Raw genomic sequence first — 19,480 nt, forward strand, 5'->3', positions numbered from 1 at the left:
AACACCAGCCTAAATTTTCGCTTCTGTACCATTTTAGGCAACAACTTTCTACAGAAAACTTTACTCATGAGACAATACACTGAAAATGTTCTTTGTAAACTGGTAGCGTAAGCTTGTATCATGTTGATCAGATAATCTTTTCATTTTGTTATTCAGAAAAAACAAATAAAACAAATCTACAAGGTATAGTATGAGCCTTCAATGTTATGTAGTTAAAACTTTAATTGTGGAAGGAATTCTATGCTGCATAATAGACCAAAGCAATAGAAATGGGTGTCTAGTCTAAAAAGGAATGACTGATCTTCATAATGAGGTGAACATGAATACATATTAATCACTTCCAAATTATGTGATGTTTAAAAGTTTGTAAATAGATTCCTTTATGTAAGTTGATTTTTTGAGTACTTACTGGAATCCTATAGGCAGACATTGAGCACCATGTTTGAACACTGGAAGGCTGGTGATAAGTTTTGTAAAAAAGTACAATCATACTAAAAGAGAAACTCCAAAAGTTTTATTGGGATTTCAACAGACATTGCAAAAAAAATATTGCATAATGATTGAAAACATAATATTTTAAACAACGTAGCAATGTGGTATCAAGTAAAAGAAAGACTGGAACAGCTGTCTATATATGCTGTAAGGAAGATGTACCAGGAAAGGGATACAACATTTTTAAAGTTCAAGGGCAAATGTGAACAAGCCACATTTTGATAGACTGACTATAGACCATAGATGTTTTACAAACTGCATGGCAGTGAAGAAGAAAAAATTTTTGTTCTAACTATATTGTATTCCTGCATTTGGAGCAGTTTACAAGGCAGAGATTTTGTTTACAACATTGATACTTTAATAGCTCTGGATTCTCATAAAAAATAAACTAATTTAACAAAAAAGCCTGTATCTACATTTGAAAACAAAAGTGCATGTATTGAGAAATAGTGTTATTCCTTAAGAACACCGAGTACTTTAAAAGTTCATTTTAATAGATCAACAACTGATGATACTTTAGATATAGATCTGCACTGTGCTACAAGCGAGACTCTACCAACGCCTGCTCCTCTAACTGAATACCCTCTTTCCCAAAGTGACCAAGACACATGCCTGCCTACTGTACTTGTCAGGGTTCTGGGTAGTTACAAAAAATGTGGAGTACCAAACCCACCACATTGCTGACTAAAAAAATACCAGTAACCCAAGACAGGTGTTTGAAAGTAGATTTAGCCATAAACACAACCACAAACTCCTCAACATTTGAGATCCTTCCAGTCACACAAGTACTTTTAAACACTGGAAAGCAGGAGCAAGGAGCCATTAGAGCTAAAAGACAAGAACTGATTGAAGTCTGTCTCCTGCCTTGTACTGTGTGGGTAATGAGCATTTCAATGCACTCGGAGAACAGGGGCGGGTGGGGGGTGGTGTTAAAATCCCTACCTAAAACCCAGCTGGTATAGTCAGACTTGTACATGAATCTAGATTCTCCTTTCCACACAACTGTGGTAACAGCTAAGAATTACTGCTAACTTCCGTAAAGGGTTTACTATTTTCTTCTCTTCAAACAAAAAAAGAAAAAAAGAGAAAGCGTGGAAAGAGACCATGTGGTTTGAAGGCAGAACTTCTGTTTGAGCTCTTGTAATTTCAGCTCATGGCACTGAAGAACTAGATTTTTTTTTTTTTTTTTCTGGGCACCTGTAGCACACTGGATAGAAAAAGGCAGTGAATGTTCAGCTGGACTGGACCCAGAATGGGAAATGCACAGATACCAAAGTTGTGAACTGCAGCCAGACTAGCCATAAATAAATGTCCAGTACAGAAATTACAAGTAATAAATTTCGCCATTTTTGTAAACATCTCCTCCTTACTAATCTCTTATTTTTTCCTATAATGGAAATACGTACTGTATTTCTATGTTCCAAGCTCTGGTCTGTTTCTGTTTTAGCTTTGTGGCACAGTTGCTAAGTGCAACAAGCTAGGGACACCAGCAGTAATACAAACAAGTTGGAAAGTCAGTTCAAGTTATTACAGTTTTGCTATACACCAGGCCATTTTTCATAGCACGTATTCTCTATTCACAAATGCTTTGTAGGAGCTTTCATTATGGAAGACTGGAAGCAAATCGGAGTTGTTAATTTAGATGTAGCTGAACATACATTTCTGATATGCCTTATGCAATTAACAAATCATGTCTCATCTTATGAAGATGATGCATTTGCTATACATACCAGTAATTTAAAATGCTCCTCAGAAAAGCAGCATTTTTATAGACAAATTAACAGGAGACAATACATCTCACAATACCGTAAAACAAGTAAAGCCCTTTCATTAGCTGCATTATAAATTCATAACTGTTCATCACATACTTTGAATTTCTGACTGCTCAAGCAATTTAACCCTCAGCCAACTGCAGGACAAGGCAAAACATTTTAAACATTTTATATTGATGTCATTTGTAGGTGCGAGAGTGAAAACTAGTATTCCATGTTTTTAGCTCTAAAAGTTTTGCTCCCAAAAGTGAAATAACTGTTAACACTTCAGAAGAAAAATGACATGTCAAAAGAAAGTTGTACTAAAAATGAAGCTGCTGTAAATCTGAGTCCACTTTGATCATTCCTAAAAAAAAAAAAAAATAAAAAAAAGCTGATCCTAGATCACCTGTTAAATAGGAAGAGCACTAGAACACTGATTTAATGAGAACAGAGGCGCTTAAAAGCTGTGTTTGAGACATCTACTATAAAGTTTTGAATTCTTCCTTATCTTTCAAATATTTGGATTTTAATTTGTTAAAAAAAATAGACCAAATACAGAAAGTCTATTTGGTCAGGATTTTGTCTCACTACAATTCAGTGTTTCCTATCTAAATGTGCATACCATTTAGAAGCCATTTTTGAAATGTTATCCGGCAACAGCAACATGGGCACCAGTGAATCAGAAAACACACCTTAGGATTTTGTTCTTAAATTATATAAGTTAGATAAAACTACCCTGTCCAGCAAGTTCCGAATTTTTCAGACATTAAGGCAACTTTCATTGCTTTCCAGCTAAACGGTATTATAAAAAATAAATGTCACTTCAAACCTTATATACACAGTGACAGAGTAGATTTAGCTAGAAAGTATCTTTAGTACATTAATAAAGTGTCATGTAATATTACCGAGGTTTATCAGGTGCTTGAGTGTATGTGCAATTGGAGTGGTTGCAATATTTAAAGTACTGGTTTCAAAACCGAGCGCAGTGAACGTCCTTCTTTAGTGAGTTCTCGTGTTACACACATACATGGCAGCGGAACAGCCTCCTCTCTTCTCTCTACAGCATTATAGCTACATTTCTTCAAGTGGTCAGCCATGCTTACGATGTCAGCAAACTTCCACTCGTTCACAGTACAGAAGGCTGTACTGAAGCGCCAAACCTAGAAAATAAGTTGCATTTAGGCCCAAAATGTTTTAACGTACCTGAACTCAGAGCAGGAAATTAAGTATTTGTGCTACAATACTTTCAGGCAATGTTTTGTGGCTACAATAAATCATACTAAAAAGCAACATGATAAAAACATACAATGCTAAATTTTGTATAGCCAGTCCCAGGCTGATTCAGATTCCAAGTCAACTCTGAACACTGGGAAGAAAGGCAGGCAACACGTTTTGCATCCACAAAGTAGATGCATCAGCAGTTAAATGGCTAAGTACTGCATGACCAGTCACAATGATCCGTTTTGGAAATTATCAACTTCTGCAATTCCAAATGGTTGCTGCAGATACTCTGCAGTTCTGAGGGAAGTAGGGCATGGGTGGGGGAAATGGTGAAAACTGTACTATACAAAGGTCACCCAAAGGTTTTAAGAATCATTTACATACTTAAGGCGCTCAGTATCATGGCAATGGACAGGATTTCAACAGATGAGCAAAAATTAAAACTGCTGTAAACAGTATAATGGCAAGAAAGCAAACTCTGTCAGCAACTTTCCCGCTTTCATGGAATACTGATGTGAAAGAAAATCATGAAGTAATCATTTAATATTTTAAACTCTTGGGAAAATCAGAGGTTAATCTATTTACATCAAGCAAAAGCTAGACAGATGCTACCTTAACTTCTGCTTCTTCAAATGTGGAGAAGACTGAACCAACCTGCTAGAAATTTTCACTAACTGCTGTTCTATATGACAATCTGTTTATTGAAGGGATATTATATTAAAAAACAGTAATAATAGCGATCAAGGAAAGCATTGGGGGAAAAAGCAGAAACATGACCAATTTAATACTTTCCCTTTCACTGTCAAAATAAAAAATAACTTACCTTTTCTTTTATCTGCCAAGAAGAACTGCCATCTGGGTACTTTCTCTTCTCCCAAAGCAGAATCACCATTCCACGTGCTTGAAGCAAGCTTCCACACACATCTCTCATTAAACGTGACACTCTTGAAAGCTGACATAAACTAAAGCCATCTAGAAAACTAGCAATGTGCTGCAGAACCTCAAAAGGCAGACTACTCAGATGGTCATTGTGTATTCCAATTAAGCAGCTTTTTGCTGGTTCTACTAATACTGTGGATATACAAGGCTGAACTCCAAATGACCGTAAGTGGCGGTCATGAATGATTTTTGCCCCTTGCGTTGAAGGACAAAACCTTCGTTGAGAATATGTACACCCATAGTACGCCAAAGGACACCTCTGCTCCATCCAGCCATTAAGGCCAGCATGAATGTCACCATGCACATTCTTAAAATGTGATGAAAATTCATTCCTTCTAAACAACTGTCCACAAACAAATGTAAACATTGAACGCTGTTTTGTTTGGTATCTAGCCACATATTCCAATACCAAATCCAGTCCAAGGGTCTGGAATGGACTTGGATTTGAGAGCTGTGGGTTGGCATGATCACATGCAGAAGCTGAGGCTATTTCTCCCACCATTGTATTTGTGGCCAATATAGCAGATGGGAGAGAAAATGTTTGGGTCCCAAAGTCAACGTGATACACATCAACAGTGCGACTTTCTGATATTCCCCTACCTCCAGGAGAGTCTCCTAGGCAAAACAACAGAGCTGCAGTGATTAGATCAATGCCCTGAAGACCCATAGGATCCTCTGTTATCTCCAAATCTGATGTATCAACAGCTTTGTCTTCTTTTGGTGTAGACCAATAGTGGTTAACAAGGAATTTGTATGATCGATGCCGTAAAAGTGAAAACGGATCTACGTTTCTCAGTCTTTCTTGCTCCACTTGTCTCTGTAACATTTCTTCTTCGTTAGCATTATGGGGAAGTAGTACATGATTAACATTGCCATTACCTAAGTGATCAGCTGATATTACTTCTTTAAGTTGTGATGTTACAGGGAAGGAGCTGCAAGACTGTGATGCTTCATCATCATGAGATGCAGTACATTCACCGTTTGCTACACTGGATGGTTTTGAATTAGAATCACTAAGATCTTCATTCTGGTCCAACACCTTTGAACATTCACTTTCTACATGAAAGCCATTACACAAAAGTGAGGAGTTACCGAGGTTTAGATTTAAGTCATGCTTTTGTGCTACAGTGTAACAAATATCACTAGAACCATTTTGCTCCATTTGTGAATTTTGACTCAGGCTATGAAAGTTAATTCCCCCAGCTGCTCCTATGTTATCTTCATCTGGATATTCATGGTCAGACTTTTTATCCTGAACAGTGCCATTAGAAGCTTGTTCTTCAATCTCAGTATCTTCTTTCATTTCATGTGGTGAAATGCAGAGCCTTGAACTTAACATGTTGATGTCCCTGGTAGCAGTGTTCAGGATATCCAGAGCAGCAGCTAAACTCCTTGTTGTTTCTACAGTAGCTTGATAGAGTGCACCATAGGACTCTTCATCTACAGGCATCAAACCATTTGAATGCGCTGTATCTGGGGCACTTGATTTGAAAGAGGTTTGTTCTCTGGATTCTGGTATTTGATCACCTGCTTTTGACATCATAGTTGCTACTTTAAGTGATTCTAGTAACATGCGCTGATCTTGAAGGGCTAAAGCCATATCTAGCTGTTCCACTTCATCAACATCTTTACTCAGATTTTCATAAGATTTTCGGTCTGCATAACTGACCGGCCATCTGTTCCACTCCATGGTACAACATACCACACTTGCAGGACAAACTTCTAGATGATCAGCAATTTTATTTCGGGCTACTATGAAGGGACATCCAAAGCCACTATTCAAACAAGGCACTCTTTCAAGTGGACATAACATGCGATGTTCCTCAGCTTTACACGAATGAAAAACTGCTCCACAAACCAATGGGCAGCCAATCAAATCACAGGAAATGCCAGGCTCTGGTCTGGTCATACAACGACGGCTGACACAGTTCACACAGTGTAAATGTTGTTGGTGCTCCTCCATGACTGTAAATCCAGTTCTGAGTGAAGAGAAAGAAGACAAAAGCATAGAATATTAACTCAATGTTGTTAATATTTACTGTTATCTGCAGTTTTACATCCTCTGTGTGTACAGAGAGACACGTTAACACCACGTGAACTGATCAGTAGCCATTTTAAGAGAACCTGTATGTGACATTTTACCTCAAAGAAACTATGTTTAAAAGTTCACCTGAAAATTAAAGATGAACATTGGTATCAGAGTTCAAGACATAGTCTATGCATCTGTTCACCAGGTATAATATATGCAACTTTGGTAAAAATGTTGTATAATCTTTCCCTCTGGAATAGCAATTTTTCCCTGCCCACGGCAAATAGATGATTCAAATGAAAGACGAAGCACGATCCTTGACTATGACCTACTACCTAAAATCATAAATCACACAACTCTACGGAGTAGGGAGATAAAATAAAGGGATCCAGATTCAGCCTCATCTCCAGTTCTCTAAATTAAATGGGGGCAAGCTATTCCCTGGGCTGCTTGCTACCACCTAGGCTTCTGACACCCTCTTCATGCAGTTCTGTTTAGGGCAACTTGCAGCCCTCAGCATGTACCTCAATCCCCTGTCATGTCCCATTCTAGTCCCCTCCATACTTCTGACAGACAGCAGTCCTTTACAACAACTCTTCATCCTTCTTTTTTTCTTTATCTATAGCCTATAGCTCCTCCCTTATTTTTATAGTAGTTGTTGCATAAGGGTAGCAATTATACTACACATTAAATAAGTACTTCTGCATAAAACTTTACTACCCAACATGGTCCTATCTGGCCATCATGATCACAGTACCAGCAGTTCCAAGTGTAAGGGTAACAACAACTTTATATAACAAGATCAAACAGAAAAAAAAATCCAAATAAAATTCATTGCATAATCTATTATAACAAACCGACACAAAAAATTCAATTCTCTGTTGTGGTAGGGAGTAAAAAAAAAAGAAGGGAGAAAAAGGGGGGGGGGGGGAAAAGAGAGTATACTTTGCGTCTTTGTACCATACTTTGAGACACTCTGGAACTGCTCACTAGCTGGAGTGCAGGCCCACACAAGGGACGAAGCTGTCCCCTAAGCTCCTACAAACTCCCTCTCAGAAGTGATACTAGGGATTACAGTTCAGAGATATCAGAGAATGACTTTCACAGAGCCAAATCTCAAAATATTGTGTCAAAAACAGATTGTTCAGTTCTATCTTTTCCTCACTCCCTACCCTCCAGCAATTTTCTTGAAAAATGCTTACAGAATTTGAGGTTAAGTAGAAATGGTGTCTTATTTTATTCTACTAGCTAACAAGTGCTCTCATGCATTGTCTTCAGACTAAACACTTCAGTTTTAATGCATTAAAACCTTTTACATTAAAAATACTCTAAACTGTAAAAATAAAACTGATTAGTATTATTCCTTTTGTTCAAACTGAAAGTAAGAGGAAACAAAACAGCCTTTAGAAATTCCACTTTAAATTATTTAAAGCATTTAAATAGAAATCTGTGTGACACTTCACTCACTTGTATTCTTCTAAACGCTTTGAAATTCATGCCAACTTTAAGTAGCAATCAGTTCTCATCCCCCCCACCCGTCGTAATTTGGATAACTCAAATATTTTAGCCACCCACTCTGCTGAGCACTTCTAACAAAGAAGCATATGCGCTACACTTAGCAGGCAAAACACAGCTGAGTTTTCCCCACCATACCTTAGTATTTATACTGAGTAACAAGTAAGTTTCAAATAAATTGTCAAGTGCATCCGTCACTGAACTCAGTGACTGACTGACTCACTAAACAGCTTAGCAAACCTTTCTGGCACACAACCTGCTTTCAACTTGTATATTAAGTCAGATAGCATCTACTGCAAAGAGCTGAAACATGTTCAGTAAAGAATGAAAGAGAGAAAATCATTTGACTTCTCTGAGATATTTTTAGTTCTTCCAGCAAAGCCCTCTCTATGTAATTCTTGCCAAATACAACAGCCTACCTGTTGCTAGACCAAAGAAAATTTCAGAGTTTTGAATCAATACTGAAACCAAACTCTAGTTTTCCTCAGGTCAACAGGTGAGCAGAGATCAAAAGGAAGTTCCCAGGTTATGTGTGCATTTTAAAGTGCTTAACACAAAACAGAAACAGCCCTAAAAGAAAAAAGACAATTGCTAGTTTATAATGCAAGAGTCCTCATAGAGTCCAGTCCTTGCTTCATATATCTAAACACAGTCCTGCTCCCATAAAACAAGTAGTCCGGTAGCAGTAAGGCTTAATTTAAACAGTTACCCACAATTATGTTTTTAAAAAAAGTCTATATTGTTTACCTACATTCCAAAAAGCTATGCACCCTGCTCACTTGAAGATGGCCAGAAGCAAAGCAGTTCCAGAGCAGAGGGCAGGTGTGTCAGCTAGCACACGCTGCCATGCTAGCACTGTTCTAGTGCTTCTAGGCCAGAGCTGGCCTGTGTGCAGGCAGCCCAGAACACCGTCAAACTGAGCTCATGTTTGCCTGCACCATTTGTGTGGACGTACCCTAAATTAGTCAACCACTATTAAATACTATCTTTAAATAGCCTATGTGAGTTTACAAAGAAGAACATTCTATTAGGACAGTAAAACATCCTCCTCCCTAACATGCTATCTTGGTCTTTACAAGTCAGCCTGTGAAACCTGAGTTGCATCATGATACTGGCTTTTCTCAGGCTCCTGGACTCCCTTCACACATAAGCTAATATAAATCAAAACTTAATAATTTCATACAAGCAAATGAAATTTTGAAGTGTGTAAGAAGGAGACAAAACCTGGTGAAAACATCAAACATCACTAACAGACAGTATATGAAAGCAGAGCAGACACTAAAATACCATGTTTTGCCAATAGGTAGATGCTAATTTAGTTCTATATAACTAAATACATAGTATTATATAGTAATATATAGTTCTATAACAGATGCTTGCAATTGTTTTTATAAAGAAGCAGTTATGCATGTGATCAGTTAAATATCTGAAGTAACCTATTCTCTCAGTTTCTGTAAATTAGAATTTTATTGGTCATAAAAAGTTTGATATTAGTTGCCGTTTCTCTTAAAATTTAAATACTTTAGATCCTTAACTAAATATATAATTTAAAATCTCTTTGGACATCAGCAGACCATCAGCAGGACGTGCACTAAAATTCTGTGTCCTGCTTACAAGCCTTAACTTCACAGCACCTGGTGCAGGACAATTTAGTCAGAATGTCACATTTTCTTATAGCTTACTACAAAGTCCTTTTAAATATATTAAATGTCCTTTTTCTGCATTTTTAATTCTACTACTTGGGCTTCAAACTCAACAACGGTTTTGGACAGTTGTGAGCTCCTGGACTGCTTAAACTAGTTGAGACTTTTCATAGATTTCAGTTATCAAATTGCAAAGTCCAAAGGCAAAAAGCCAAATGACCCTGGTGAAATATTTGATAAACTGGTGAAATAATGTATAAGACCTCAAGAATTAGCACGTTCATCACTCAACAAATGATCAGGACTCACTCCATTTTGTAAGGTAACCTTGTGACCCACAGAACTTAGTACGTCTTTGATTCATTGATTAAGAGCATCCACATACGAACCATTTTCCTTTGAAGAACCAGAACCAATGTATCACCATTACTACACTGAGAACTCTTCCTAAACATTACCTTATAAAGGAAAAAACCTCCTGGGTGAAGGGGAGTTAAAGAAAATTCTTGCTAGAGGTAATAAAGTGCTTTCAGTTACTCTGATAGAGCAAACTGAAAGGGCTAGCAAAGAGGGTCCTCGCTGACCTGAAGAAAAATACCTGTCATTAAAACATGTACCAATAATATTTACAGTGTTTATACCCCATTATGTTCTTTGCCACAATTTGGTGAGAAGACAGTGTCAGATCAATGACTATAGCAAGAACGAGCAGCTGTCCTTTTCTGACAGGGTAGTGTCAGCAACTAGCTTCAGTTCATATGAGATGCTTAAGTACACACACTTGACTGTTACTAGCAGAGAAACCTAAAAATATATCCTGTTCCAGTGAGGTGATCACTGCTCTCAGAATTTGTGCAATCACTTGATGTTATTGTACACACTCTACAGTCAGCTGACTAAATCAGCCAGAACATGCTTTGAAAATCTATCATAATTAAAAGGATTAAAATTCCAGCTGCTACAGCAACATGATTTTCAGTTGCTGTTGTAACACAAACATTAAAATATTATAATAAGGGTTTGAAACAGTCACCGCACGATAGTTCAGCTGCGAGAGCTCTCACTTTCTTCTACACCACAAAGTAAAAGGAGCTGTACTTAGTATTATCAAAGCCAAAGTCTGCATACTTACTGTCACCTACATGACTTCTTTGGTGCCAAGAAGACCAGAAAGAACAGCAACTATTACTGCTATTATAACCCTCCATTACTCGGCTACCTTTTAGCCACCAAACCTATAAGTCTCAACTATCTTTGGACTCTTCCCTCTATCAAATTCAACTAAACAGGCCAACAGATTCTTAAATTACTGGTTCAAGGAAGTAGAAGGATAGAGAGACACAAGCAGTACTACAGGTTTAAACTCCCAGGAGCATTCAGATCTACCCACATGCAGCCAAATATATGCAAACCATTCTAAAAAAATTCCCTTTTGTTTTTGAGATTGTAGAAGTGTGATGTATTTCTGAATCTTCCAGCTCTTACCCAGGTCTCTGGCTAAAAGAGTGACTCAAGTCTGGTAAGATGCAGAAACTTTCAGAGAGGAAATGGTCAAGTGAGAGAGAGATTTAAATGATGGGTGGTTATAAAAAAACATTAAGGAAAAATGGGTCAAGAGGTAGAGGGCAGTATTATATCAAAAGGAAAAAAAAAGCGCCAATTTCTGCCAAAATAGACTTGGCAGTAGTATAGATAATTATTGAACAAGCTATTTCATTTTTCTATATCGTACCATGCACAGGAGAATAACTATCATGGACCTTGCCTCACAGGTTTAACCACCAAATGCTTCAAACAAGCTTTGCAGTCTTCTAGAAGGTAAGCTATTCTTGTCTTGTTATCTCTATCCTGCACAAAAAGTATAACAATTTTTGTATCTAAAAACCAACACCTCAGTCTATTACTACAGTAGCTGGCCTCATTACACTTCCACATCATGCATGTTATGCCCCCTTTTGGGGTCTGAGGGTGGTAGTATTCGGGCTGGTTGGTTTGAGGCCTGCTTCCATTTAACAGTTTTTGAGTGAATCATGAAAAATATGAGCTGGAGGTTCAGCAAGATGCCTTTGACAACATTTCAACTGGAGAATGGCAAATGCCACCACTAGTTGCCAGCCCTGCTTGAGGTGAGCAACAAAAGGCAGCTCTAACTCTACTCCTCAAGGCTCCACGAAGTCTAAGGTTAAACAGCCCCATACTGAGGCTTCTCCAAAGCCAGTGCAGCCACAGTCGTCTTATTAGGGAGCTGGATACCTCAAACCCTGCTTAAATGTCTCTCCATAGCATTGGGAAAGCAGGAAACAGGGACACACAGCAAAGTTAATCTAATGCTACACTAACTTCCAACTACTCTTTAAAATGGTACATTCAAAAGAACAACAAACAACATAACAAACTGCTAGTTATTAACATGAAATAACATGACTAAGTAGTGACAAATTTAGAAGTATGCACTTCAGTTGAACAGGTAACAGAGTAGTACATGTGATCATATTTTAATATATTATATATTAGGCAATTGTTCTTTTTATACAATTTTTCTGATTTCAAAGGGACATTCCTGTCAAGAACTTTATGAAGCCTTCTATTTCTTCCAACTAGTTTACATCAGACACCCTTTTAGGAAGTAGAATCCTTTCAGATGCCACACTTAAAATCTCAACCTTATGGGATACAAACTACCGCCCCTCACCCCTGAGCTCGTTAGGACAACCCTGGCTTCTGTTACAACTACGCAGATCAGAGAAGTTAAAACTATATTAAAAACATTTGGATAGGCAAGTTTCCACTGCATTCTCAAACATAAATTCATCCACAACAAAGAAAAGAGCATCTTCCCTGCCTGGTAGTGACTGTAAATATCGGACACACTAGAATGAGTCTACATTATTTTTTTGTTAACCGCTGAACACTTCTCATGAAGGAACTTCAATTACTAAAGCCCAAACTACTATACAAGTACTATGCTAATTCTACCAGTATCATCACAGTCCACAGCAATTTATATGTATTATACAAAAGAGGCAGAAAAAGGTCAAGCTCAAAACACGGCTTCTTATTGCAAGAAAAAAAACCTCAGGGGAATATGTACTTCTGGAAAGATTCTAGTTTTATCAATGATCTAGCATCGAAGGAGTATGGACTGACTGCTTTTTGATGCGTAAATTAAAGTTATCCATCTACCTCAAAACCAAACCAGACCAAAACAAAAAGGAACTTCTAATTACAGCAAAAATAGTATTACAATTATAAGGCAAAGAAACTTTTTCATGTCAGCCTTATAAAGAAAAGCTTTACTCTTGCCCCAAACATCCTATTACAGGAGCTGACCTGTATTTTGCATTCTTTTGAGTATCACCTTAAGAGTTCCTTTCTCCTTAGTGGCAAACCATCTACCTCCCATTCAGAGAAATCACGGAGAGATTTCCTCCCAAATCATTGCAGACAAAAAAAAAAAAAAAAAGTAGAATTCAAGGGGAAAACGACCCAAAGCAAAACACTGCTTTGACTGCATTGGACCCAATGTTTCTGTCTGTTCCATTTTAGAATAGAAGGTCCAATGGAATGATAGAATGCTTTTTTCTATCACTGTTAAACTCTGAGTGTTAAAAATCAAAACCAAAACTAGTAGGCTTTTCCTTAGAGTACTTTTGTGACAGATCTGCCATGCATTCTTGCCACCTTGACACATTCCCCCACCAAGATGAAACCCAAAGGCCTCCATGTGCCTTTGGCCACACACTGACACAGGACAACCACACCAGGAACAGGGACGCTTGCTGCATCGCTCAGGCACAAAAGCACTCTACCTGTTGAGACAGTGACACGGCAGAATCAGCTAGAAAGCCAGTAGATTTCATGTGTAAAGAACTTCTGACCTGGAACTCAGTGCAACTCCTCGATTGCTGCAGACTCTGCAAGAAATTAGATCAGAAGTAAGGTTTCATTTCAGGTGTACAGCTTGCTTTCCATATGTACAATACTTGAAAAGGTCATGTGCTTACACTATCTGGAGCTACAAATGTTGAAATATTTTGCAGGTTTTATGGAAAAAGAAATTTTTAACTGACTTTGCAAGCACAACCTAAGTTCTGTCATTTTAGCTTATTGTTAGCTGTTAGTCACACTAGGTGGTTACCTATTTACATTTAAGGTTAGGAGAGATTACTAAAAGTTATTATTCTGACCTACTTCACTTAATTCTTTGGTTTGACCCAGCAGGAACCACTTAAGCAAAAATCAACTTGAATTCAAGATTGCAACAGCTGGAGAACTAAAAAAAAAAATGAATAAAGTTTGATTCTTTTACAAATTGCATTTTCGTCTAGTTAAAATTTGTCCAGCTTCAGTCTTCAGACATGAGAACTTATTAAGCAGTTGCTTGATATTGAAAAGCTCTTTACTATAACAGGCTGCTTCTTTCATGTGTTCATACCCATAAGTTATCACTAAAACTTAACTGAGGTGATCTACACAAAGGAACAATGATATCCTTACCCCCAGTTATCGTCTCACAAGTCCTTAATAAAAAAGAAAGCAAGCCATTTCTCAGAAATCAGAAACAGAACGACTGGGAAAAAATAATGCATTCAGTACTACAGTCAGTAGTTTTAGCCACCCAAAAGAAGCCAAAAATAAATCTTTCTTCTTACATAATATTTTAATTCATACTTGTTGCCACAGAATTCCTGACCTCTGTATATTTACAGAGGTCAGGCCAAAAATCTTTTTAATATTCTGTTTCAGGTCTTACTACACAAGTTTTACTAGTTCCCATAGCAAAATAAGAAAACAGCTTTAAATTAAATGGAATGTGAACACAACTACTCTCCAAAATCCCAGACTGAAATGCAGATGTTATGTACTCTGGACATACAAGATTATTTTTTCTATTAAAAATACACCCTTGTTAGTAGAAGGTGGCCTGACCACTGTACAGCAAAAGTATATAGGACAAAAAAAAAATTAATTAATTGACACCCCCTGCCCCCACTGCATGAGGTAATACTAAAGTAGAAAAGATGAAGCTTTTCCTCAAAAACTATGAAAAATTAAAAGTAGAACAAGAATAGGAGAACAAGAACAGAAACAGTATTATAACTTTAACCTATTCTAGTTTCAGGTATTTCACTTTCTTATCAAACAAAAGACCTTTTTTGCAGCACCTGTTAGGCTTTTCCCCCTTCCAAGCTGCTTGGTTTTAAAGCCATTGGAAATAGAAAAAAAAAATCCAGTTTTAAAAAAATCCTATTTTCTGAATAAAAACTCACCTATCTCAAATAGTTGATGACAGGAAGCTGGGAATATATCTCATAATGAGCATGGTATACCAGCTCTTTCAATAAGTTTTTAACTTGAATGAAGAACTGGAAAACACAAAGGTCTGCACTACACTTTTGTGCAGGGTTTTAGGACGCATAATGAGTCATCAATTTCTGATCTCTAATATCATTTAGACTGCCTTTTCCAAATGTCTACGGGTTTGGTGGTATTACTTTTTCCTCAAAGACTCCAGCTGAACATTCCCATCCAAACACATTCCATAGCCGATGACAATAGTGACTCAGCTAAAACAAGGTTTTCAAAGAGCATTACAGCTGTGTCAATAACACACACTCCTATTTGCAATGAATCTGTCACTCCAACAAATTACTCTGCCCCATAGGACTTTTAGAAAACTACTTTTAGAAAACTAGTTTCTACTAAAGATGCTTCTAAATAGACAAATAAATACAAAGCTTAAACTTACACAAACTAAGCACCACGCACCTTACGGCACCTGTGTAACCCAGTCTGAACCAGGTATCACTACACAACCATCAACCTGAACCACTACCTGAAGTTTTACATTAAAAGCTGTAACTACGCCAATTAGAATTTTACCTCACCACGCCTCTCGTTCTCATAAGTTTAAACCTATAAGATTTTCATCATGATTTCACATTAAAAGCTTAGATCACCTTTTGGCATTTGGTAAACAACAGCACAGTCTCCTCAATTAGATGCTCTACAGACTGTAAGGGTTTGCAGGGTATTTTAGATTCAAGTAGCATTGACAGATTACAATAAGATTAAGACAAGACACCAAGTGCCACCTCAAGAACTATTAAAAACAGTAGCCTGCAAAGCAAGTCAGAATCTAGAGCTCCCCTGCAACTTTAACTCTCTTGGCCTGTTTCAGATCAGTTTATATTACAAGATCTTTTCAGTCTTTTTCCTTCATTCAACATTGAGACTAGGTAGTGCCCCAACACTTAAGACAGCTTACATAAGATTTCTCTGTAACCCTCACCTAATAACTTAACTAGTTTATTTGTGGTTTGTTCACGAATACTTACTCCTCATACAGTCTAACCATCTCACCAACAAATATTTGAGTTATCTTTATTCTTACTGTGCAGAGAAAGAAAGTGAAACACAGCTGTCACCAGTACAATGATCACCAGATAAATGATTCCCTGCTTCCACCCCTATACCACTGGATCTCACTGCCAGAGGCGAACAGCATTTGCCTCATTTGAGACAGAGCTCACCAAAGAAATAGGTCTATCAATATGAAGGAAATTTTATTTGTTATTTTCAGTTCAGTTGGAGCAAATGCAAAGCATAGGTTTGTTGCCAAGCTGAAATCCACAGCAGCTACACGAGCTCACTTGAATACCAACAGCCATACGCTGTTCACATATGCTTCTTCACAAAGGCACTACAAGACACTCTTTAGGGGACAGGTCAAAAAATTGGTTGTCCAAAAACACACCAAAATCTCAGCCAGAAAGTTTCTAACCAGATACTGCTAGTTAAACTCAGCACTCACTTTGCCCATTAGACTTCTAACATCAAAATAGGAGGCAAGGGAAATTTAATCCAAATTTGAGAAGTTAACTGAGTAAAAGAAGAATTTAGCACGAAAGAACGAACATTCAAGAAGCAAAGTAAAAACACTGCTTTTCCATAGCAAGCTTTTCCACTGCTTTTTCATTCTTTGCCCATCCTGCTGGATGTTCTCCTGTTCTCTAACACCTTCTAACTTTGGAAAAGAATGAGACAGACACCCCACAAAAGGTCTCAGCTTGCAATACAACCCCAATTCACCCTTTAAATCTATTTCTTCTCTGGATGAAACCTGACCACTATGGAGAAATTATGCAGAGATATTTACATGCATAGAGAAGGGAAGATGAATTGAAGTTGCCAATGTAATTTTCAGTCTTCCAGGTATTTAACTTGATTACCAAATTTCTTTTAATAATATTTTTGTACATTTGGGAGAGGGGTAGAGAGGGGAAGATCATAGATAAGTATAACTCACATCCTCATCAGCATGGATGCATGAACCTTAACCCTCCAGATAATGGCACAAATTAAGGCGCGTGACATTAAGACGCAGCAAAAGGCAGCAGCTGTCCACGGAAAGGACTCGAGCATCAAGTGCTACACACTGATTCTAGAGAAAGCAGAGGGAGATCTCTTGCCTAAAGTGCTAGCACGAGCAAGATGATGCTGTTGCCACAGCAGCACAGGGCATTTGTGGTTTAGTATGCTAACACACACGTACTTTGGCATATTAACGACATAATCAGCAAAAGGGAAACAGGGATTATGAAAAGCTTCTCAGCCAAATCCGAATATAACTTTACAGAACAAAAGAAAGCCATCTCTCCAGCCCACGGGTTTTTTTCCCTGGAGAATTCTGAAGACCTGCTGCAAACAACAGCGGCGCTAGAACTTTTGGAAGTGAGGCCACACGACTGTTTCAACATGCTTGCCGTTCAACAAGCTGCTGTCATCTCCCTGTGCGCTTCCGATTGCCAACCTGTGGGGTTACAGGAGTACAGCTACGCAACCTTCTCTAGCTTCATCAAGGAGGAAAAAGAAAAAAAAAAAAAAAAGGTTCCAAGGCACGTCAATAATAGCCATCAAAAAGGAAATTCAGAGAAGAGACAAAACACCACCTTTACACGACCTGAGCACAGCTGCTCAACACACAAGAACACGGGGGGTCGGGGGCGGATTTCAGCACTACTACCTCTGGATTATTTGCGCTCTTCCTCTCCCCTTCCATGCAGAAAAGAGACCCTCCGCCTGCGGTCTCGACAGCACCAGGCGGACCCTGGCCCTGCCCTTTCCCACGTGCTGTCGCGACACACCGGACAGCGCTGGCGGCGCGGCGGGGTAAGAGGAAGCGGCGGCGGCAGCGCTCGCTCCTCCGCCGCCGCCGCCGCCACCACCGCCCGCGGCCGGCGGCTGCGGGCCCGCCGAGGGGCCAGGCGCGGGGGGGCGGGGCGGCGGCGGCCACCCGACACGGCACGTTACCACCGCACCGACACGCGCTGGGCGCTCGGGCGCTGCGGGGGCCGGGGCGAGCGGGGGGGAGGGAACACGGAAGAAGCACGCACACCAACCGGCCCGCACCCCCCTGGCCCCGCCGCCCCACCGGGACCTGTCAGGGACAGCGAGGAGCCGCCGCCGGACCCCGGCCGCCCCCGCCCCGCCGCCACCCCGGGCGCTCGCCCCCGCCAGGCCGCCATTTGTTTACCACCCGGCTGCCAGGCAGCCGCCGCCGGCCAGGAACGGAGGCCCCGGCTCGGCTCCGCTGGCCCCACCGGCCGCGGACAGCTGCGGCTCACCCGTTCCCGTCGCTCGGCAGGCAGGAAGGGACGCGGGCGCTGCACCTCACCCTTTTCTCCCACCGGGCTCTCGCCGCCGCGGCGCTCGCTTCACCTCTCCCGGCCCGGCCTCGCCTCGCCTCACCGCCCGCCGGGCTCCCGCGCGGCACCGCTGCCGGCCGCGCCCCCAACAGCGGCGCGCCCTGGGGCAAGAGAGTGCGCGCGCGGTGGGGCGGGGCAACGGGCTGGGAGTGCGCACGGCGCCGGCACGACACGGCCCGCCTCCCCTGACAACTGCGCGTCCACCCCGGTGGGAGGGGCGGGGTCACGAGGCAGGGGCGGAATGCCCGGATGTGGCGTGCTGGCCTCTGCTTCCCGAGGGGAGTTGTCGCATGCGCGGTGGCGGCCGTGGGCGAGGCCCGCGGGGGAGTGTTGCTGTGGGTGGTGTGGCAGCTGTCAGGCAGGACTGTTGGTGGCGGGGGTGAGAGGGGCTGCTGCCCGGCCCGGCCCGGCCCGGCCCGCGGGGCGAGGGAGGGAGGGAGGGCTGGCTGCCCTCGGGGGATCCTGGGGCCCACCCGGCCGCGGGGGCGCCGTCCGTGACGCTTCCCTGGGCCCGCGTGGGCCGCTGCGGCGAGGGGTGGCCGAGCAACGCCTCCAGCTCGCCGAGGGTGCTGGTGGCACTCGGCCTTGCTACGGCCAACACCTCAGCAAAGCATCTGCCGGCCGTTTCGAAATGCGCCTCGTGGCGTTGCTGGCAGCGCCTGCCTTACGCCTGCCTTGGTGCGCGCCCGGCGTGCGGGCACCCTGCAGGCTGCTACAGCGCTGAGCAAAACGCGTTGGGTTTTTTTTCCCAGAAGTGTGAACTTGTTAGCAGAGGCGCAGGGTGTTGAGCTTGGCTTTGCAGGTTCTGCTCTTACAGAGCACGGAAGCCAGCTGTTGAGGGGATTGTAGCTAGGTAGGGGTTAGTGTGTTAGGGCTGTCAGGATGTCACATCTTGCGGAGATACAGTGTGTCTTGTGCTCCTGAAAGAACAGCAGTTTTGTTTATACCATACCCCTTTTTCAGAGGGAGCGTACTAATGTAAATGTATTTTGTGGCTACAGAAGATAGAGCGTGGGAAGATTAGTTTGTTAATTCACAAGAAATAGTATTCTTTCTTTAAACTACCAGTTGAAAACCTTGTTTGTCTGCACCCAGTTTCCAAAGACCTTACTTCCCTCCCATGTGTGTAGATTTCTGTTTGAGAGAGGCTGTAGATGTTTAAGAGCAAGCCAAATAGAT

The 19,480-nt window shown here is 40.8% G+C and overlaps 1 protein-coding gene across 7 annotated transcripts; it reads right to left on the reverse strand.

Moving 5' to 3' along the window:
• Nucleotides 1–494: 494 nt before the first annotated feature.
• On the reverse strand, nt 495–18,489 carry FBXO30 (F-box protein 30). Of its 7 annotated transcripts, XM_064446983.1 has the most exons (5): nt 18,271–18,489; nt 13,403–13,507; nt 8,370–8,520; nt 4,291–6,385; nt 495–3,406 (listed from the first exon to the last, which is right to left on the reverse strand). In XM_064446983.1, exons 4-5 carry the CDS (start codon nt 6,367–6,369, stop codon nt 3,203–3,205), a joined length of 2,283 nt encoding a protein of 760 aa, XP_064303053.1. In that variant the 5' UTR covers nt 6,370–6,385; nt 8,370–8,520; nt 13,403–13,507; nt 18,271–18,489; the 3' UTR covers nt 495–3,202. The 7 variants fall into 7 exon arrangements, with proteins under 7 accessions (XP_064303053.1, XP_064303048.1, XP_064303049.1 ...); XM_064446978.1 differs by lacking the exon at nt 8,370–8,520; XM_064446979.1 differs by lacking the exon at nt 8,370–8,520 and having other exon boundaries at nt 18,221–18,489.
• Nucleotides 18,490–19,480: the final 991 nt, after the last annotated feature.

This window comes from Phalacrocorax carbo, chromosome 3 (genome assembly GCF_963921805.1).
Source record: "Phalacrocorax carbo chromosome 3, bPhaCar2.1, whole genome shotgun sequence".
Taxonomy (NCBI): domain Eukaryota; kingdom Metazoa; phylum Chordata; class Aves; order Suliformes; family Phalacrocoracidae; genus Phalacrocorax; species Phalacrocorax carbo.

Coding starts and splice junctions, on each gene's coding strand:
- FBXO30 (XM_064446978.1), bottom strand. CDS start 6,369: ATGGAGGAGCACCAACAACATTTACACTGTGTGAACTGTGTCAGCCGT. Junction 3,407..4,290: donor CTTGGCAGATAAAAGAAAAG/GTAAGTTATTTT, acceptor CTTATTTTCTAG/GTTTGGCGCTTCAGTACAGC.